Raw genomic sequence first — 5,011 nt, forward strand, 5'->3', positions numbered from 1 at the left:
AAAAAAAAAAAAAAAAAAAGAGCTCGGCTGGCTATGCCGCCGCTAAAATGTTACTGGTAATGTTGGGGACTGGGATAGGAGTCGCGTGCTGAGACAGATGGTGATCGACGATGTATGCGGAGGTGTCTCCGTTGGGCAGGTGGTATAAAGGGCGGGTTATATTTACAGGGTGATCCGGCTTGCGTCTGCTGCTAGTGCTGCTCTCCCCTGAGTGATGCATCTGCAATCGGCTGTGAGTCTTTCGTGCTTCGCCATAGTGTCTCTGTAAGAATAGAAAGGCGATCACGGCCGGCGTTGAACAATCATCTTTGCTAGTATTCGTATTTGATATATACATGCATAGAAACCTTTATAGCAAGCTCCCTCCATCCAATACTACTCCTACCAACTCTTCGCTTGTAGCAATTTAACAGTGCCACTCCACATACAGCCAACAGAGCACCCATCCCCCACCACAGACAGCGCCTCACACCACACCTCATCCCCTCTTCTCTCCCGCGCACCACCACCGCCTCCCCCAACTCCCAGCCGCTCACCCGCACCCACACCAGCATCCCCAGAGCGCAAGCAAGCAGGACAAGAAGCGCAGACCGCACGACCACAACCCAGCCCCGCCGCGCGCATCACTTAGGCGTCCAGGCGGACCATGATGCGACAAGACGACGAGACGAGACGAGACGAGGCGCCCAGCATATCACGGCCTTGCGGCCTTGCGGCTGCGTTGAAGCGCTGGCGCCGAACTCTCGCGCTGCGCGGAGTTGCGCGCAGCTTGCTGGAGGAGCGCGCTGATGTGCGATCAAGGTTGGGCCTGGTGCGTAGGGCGAGCCGGGCCGTTTTGCGCTTGTTTGTCTTCCAAGCCCGCTGATGCGCGCGCGCCTGTGTAGCAGCAGAGAAGGACCACGAGAAGGACGAGAAACGTACTTACTTACTATGGTTTACCTCACCACCTAGCTACCTACCTAGCTACCTACCCGCTGCAACAACTCCCCTCCCTCCAACGCACCCGCGCTCTCAGTCTCAGCCCTGCCACCAAACAAACACGCGCGCGCGCAAGAGAGTCCGTCCTCGCCTCGTCGGCAACCGGCGCGCCGTCGGTGCCCATGCCTGGCGATCTGCGCGGCACGGCAGCAAGGCGAGCGCAGCGAAACGCCTCCCTCAATTTCGCGTCCTTGCTTTTAACTCTCTCTTTCTTCCCCGCAATAACCTACTACTAATGGTGGCGGCTGGTGCGACGGCGGCGGGGCTTGGCGGGTCGTGGTGATGGTGGGGCTGGGTGGCTGGTGTTTAGGTATGATGATGCTGGTGGCGGGCGCTTGATTGTTGATGCGTGAGGGGAGGGGGAGGGGGAGGGATTAGGTTGCTCCTACTCCTATGTACCTAGTACTCCTGCTCCTGCTCCTGCTCCTACCTAAGTGTGGCGTGGGGGTGGTGGTTGTGGCTGGCTGATGGCATGGCTGGATAGCTGGACGATGGCAGCGGAAGGGCAGGACGTGCCCAGTTAACAAGAGGACGAGTCCAGAGAGGGAGGGACTTGTACGTGACATCGGAAGCATACCTAACAGCAGACTCTCGCTGAAACCGCGAGCCGCGAGCGAAGGAACGCGGCCTGGCGGTGATGATGGTGACGGCGCGCGGCAGCTTGCCTACCTACCCCACGCCCAGCCGTCCAGCCGCACCCCCTCTTGACTCTTCACCCAAGCATCCAGAGTCAGAGTCAGCACCACCCACCCACCCAGCCTCAGCCCACATTGGAAGCATAAACACGGCTCGGATATGACATCCATTGCACGCATTGCGCTCATACAGCGCGCACGCACAGGACAGAAGGAGGGACCCAAGACTCGCGCCGCATCCCGTCCCCGCACAGCAGCAGCCGAGGCACCGCACCGCACCGCGCAGCGCAGACGAAGCAAAAGAGGCAACCCACAGCGCGAGCCACGAATGTCGAATGCGCAATCAGCGAGCTTGAAGCGTCCGTCTCAGATCAAAACCGGAGCCTCGCGCGTATTGCGCGGACGGCGTGATAAGAGCCAGGGCCCCTGCCACGCAAATGCAATGGAAGCAACAAGACGACACTGCTGACACGGCCTGGCGGGCGGACGCCTGCTCCACGGACAGTAATAGGTAGGTATATATTGTAGGGGTACATATTGTAGGTATGGGTGCCTGCGTCCTGCGTAGGTCCTAATGGGGAAGGGCCCGTGGCCCGTGGACCGGGTTCGTGGTGCGAGTCAGGGCCGGGGGTTCTGCGTGCTCGATATGGACATGGAATGATGGAAGCTTGTGCCGAGGCTCTCTCGCAGTGTCTCTTTCTCTCTCTGACTCTCTTCCCGGATGCCTGATGCCTGTCAGTGTGGCTAGGGAGCATGCATGTCGACGCGTCGTCGGCCACGCGGTCAGGTGCTTTGCTTTTTGCTTCGATGATTCATTCCATCAGCCTTCGAACAGGCGCTGGCACGTGGCTGCTGAGATACGCGATGCCGGTGCAGGAGGCAAGGATCGTGTACCTACTCCGTACCTTGGAGATGCATCAAGAGTGTTGATTGCACTACATACGAAAAAGCAAAACTAAATCCGGTATTCGCTGTACAAAAAACACAAAGCCTTGCAGCCAGAAATAACTAAACGAGAAGGAGAAGACAAAAACACGGGCGAAACCAAGAACGTAGCTACACAACAGGCGCCCGCCGGTCAAGGGTAATCCACATGTCGGTAAAGTACGACACGCCGCCCTTGACGAGGTACTTGCCGGGCTCCTGCTTGTTGAGGATAGTGGGCTTGAAGGTGCGGAAGAACTGCAGCGGGGCCTTGTAGAGCTCCATGTTTGCGATTTCGCGGCCGAGACAGACACGCGCGCCGTAGCCAAACGCCATGTTGTACTTGGTGTACTCCTTGGCCTTCTCCTCGCTCTCGAGCCAGCGCTCCGGCCGGAACACCTCGGCGTCGGCGCCGTAGATGGCCGTGTCGCGGTGCACCAGCCACGGGTTGCACGTCACCTCCATGCCCTCGGGCACGTACTTGCCGTACAGCTCCATGCCGCCCTTGTTGACGAGGCGGGGGAAGATGTTGGGCGCCGACGGGTTCAGCCGCGTCGACTCCTTCAGGCACGCCACGTAGTAGGGGCAGTGCTCGATGACTTCCATGTACTGCGGCATCTCGGAGAGGTGGCCGGCGCGGGTGGCCGTGTCCAGCTCGTCCATCAGCTTGTCGTACACGTCGGGGTTGGCCATGATGTGCAGCATGAAGGCCTGGAAAGCGGTGCCGGTGGTGTCGGCGCCTGCGAGCAGAACCAGCAGGATCTCGGCCTTGATGTACTCGGGGTCAAGGGGCTTGCCGTCGTCGTCACGAGCTTCGAGGAACGTTTGCAGGAGATCAATCCGGCCGTTGGTGTTGCCGTCCGCAATGTCTTTCTCGCGCTGCGCAATGAGCTTGTCGCGGAAGCGCATCAACGTGCCAATGCCAGACTCCTGCTCGGGGCGCGCGACGAGGTACTTGTCGCCAAACCAAGTGCTCTTGACCCAGTTGGTGAAGGGGTACAGGCGCGCCATAAGACCAAAGGGAACGAGACCATCGTGGAAGCCCTGGATCAGGCCCTCGACGTCCTTGCCCTGCTCGATGAAGCCGAACGGCGCGCCGAAGCCAACCTCGGAAATGATGTCGTACGCCATGTAGATAGCCCAGGGCGCAAAGTCGAACTTCTCGCCCGTCTTCGCAAAGAGGCCGTCGATCCTGTTAACCCAGTCGCGCATGCGCGCGTCGATCAGCGGCTCCATCTTCTTGATGTTGCTGAAGCTGTACGGCGCCGCGGCAATCTTCCGGAAATGCGCGTGGACCTTGTGGTTCTGCATGTTGAACAGAGACTCGACGTTGCCGAAGCTGCCGGTGATGTAGTGCTGCGACTTGTCGGCCTGGCGGTTGTAGATTTCGGGGAGCTTCTTGGAATCGCTGACGAGGAGAAGAGTGGGAGTGATGCGGACGACGGGGCCTGCAAGGTTTGTTAGAGTTCTGGAAGCTCAACGCGGTTGTCGATTGCTCTGCTCACCATATTTCTTGTGCAGCTCCAGCTCCACCTGGCACTCATCCTCCTTGAGGTTGTGGTAGGCAACCCATAGTCTGGTTACGCTGGCCCAGAAGGGACCGGGGAACTTGGCAAGAGGGTGGAGGAAACGATAGTAGACAATCTGATAGAGAACGCGGAGGACAACATAACCAACGCCGGCGAAGATTAGGCTTCCGATAGAAAGGGCGCCCATGGTTGCTGACTCTGTGGTAGTGTGTCCAAAGGGTAAAGCCACATGCACGACAGATAAAAAAGAAGAAGGCAACCGGGGAAGCAGTATTTACGGACAGCGAATAGGCAGTCAGGCGTTCGTAACAGCTCGGCCTCAGGAGCTATGGCCCTGCAATGAAGGGAAAACTGGAGCTCATGCATGCCAGCATGGTTCTACAGCCATGGGCATCTTGCGAATCCTTTTCCCACTTGGTCGTGAAGCCAAGGAAGGGTCGGTAGGGATCCAATATGACGCACGGAAGTCCAAAAGAAGAGTGGGCCTGAGCATTCTATGGTGCGGCGCGGCCAAGACTGCTCGCGGTTGCGCAACCCTCATCTCTCTTGTGGAGGAGACGGTGATTAGATGATTCGCCCTTGGCGGTACATAAGTTAGTTATGGGCGGCAGGATCAAACAGTCGCTCGCGCTCCCCAAGGATCGGCGGGGGCCAAACTGTGCCGCAGCGGACAAGATTCCCTCGTCAGGTAGCGTGCGCCGGCAGCGGATGGCGTCCCGAGAGCGAGGAGATCGACGGCGGTTTTTTTTCTGTGGTGGGTGAGTGGTCGGGGACCGGGAGGCCCGCCACGCCCGCCAGGCCGGCGCCCGGGCCACCTCTCGTCCCCAGGTCCCTGAAACGTTTTCCGCCACCATTCCCTTTGCTTCAGCTTCACCACTCGTGCCCACTCATCACCCACTCTCCCACTCTGCCGCTTTCCGTCTTCACTTAGTCAAGCGTCGTCGG

At 59.0% G+C, this 5,011-nt stretch overlaps 3 protein-coding genes across 3 annotated transcripts in view; 2 read left to right on the forward strand and 1 right to left on the reverse strand.

Moving 5' to 3' along the window:
- The window catches only part of K452DRAFT_289805 (uncharacterized protein), a 2,065-nt gene extending 2,044 nt beyond the window's left edge, over nt 1–21 (forward strand). The window contains exon 7 of the mRNA XM_033540893.1: nt 1–21. The gene's annotated coding sequence lies outside the window, so the exon portion shown is untranslated.
- Nucleotides 22–492: 471 nt separating this feature from the next.
- On the forward strand, nt 493–1,307 carry K452DRAFT_74286 (uncharacterized protein). The gene is made up of 2 exons (XM_033547083.1): nt 493–843; nt 952–1,307. The coding sequence occupies exons 1-2, from the start codon at nt 647–649 to the stop codon at nt 1,259–1,261; spliced, it is 507 nt and encodes a 168-aa protein (XP_033394965.1). The 5' UTR covers nt 493–646; the 3' UTR covers nt 1,262–1,307.
- Nucleotides 1,308–2,473: 1,166 nt separating this feature from the next.
- K452DRAFT_254487 (uncharacterized protein) lies at nt 2,474–4,558 on the reverse strand. The gene is made up of 2 exons (XM_033538325.1): nt 4,043–4,558; nt 2,474–3,985 (listed from the first exon to the last, which is right to left on the reverse strand). Exons 1-2 carry the CDS (start codon nt 4,251–4,253, stop codon nt 2,670–2,672), a joined length of 1,527 nt encoding a protein of 508 aa, XP_033394966.1. The 5' UTR covers nt 4,254–4,558; the 3' UTR covers nt 2,474–2,669.
- Between the last annotated feature and the right edge of the window lie 453 nt (nt 4,559–5,011).

The sequence above is a fragment of the Aplosporella prunicola genome (assembly GCF_010093885.1).
Source record: "Aplosporella prunicola CBS 121167 unplaced genomic scaffold K452scaffold_20, whole genome shotgun sequence".
In the NCBI taxonomy this organism is placed as follows: Eukaryota; Fungi; Ascomycota; class Dothideomycetes; order Botryosphaeriales; family Aplosporellaceae; genus Aplosporella; species Aplosporella prunicola.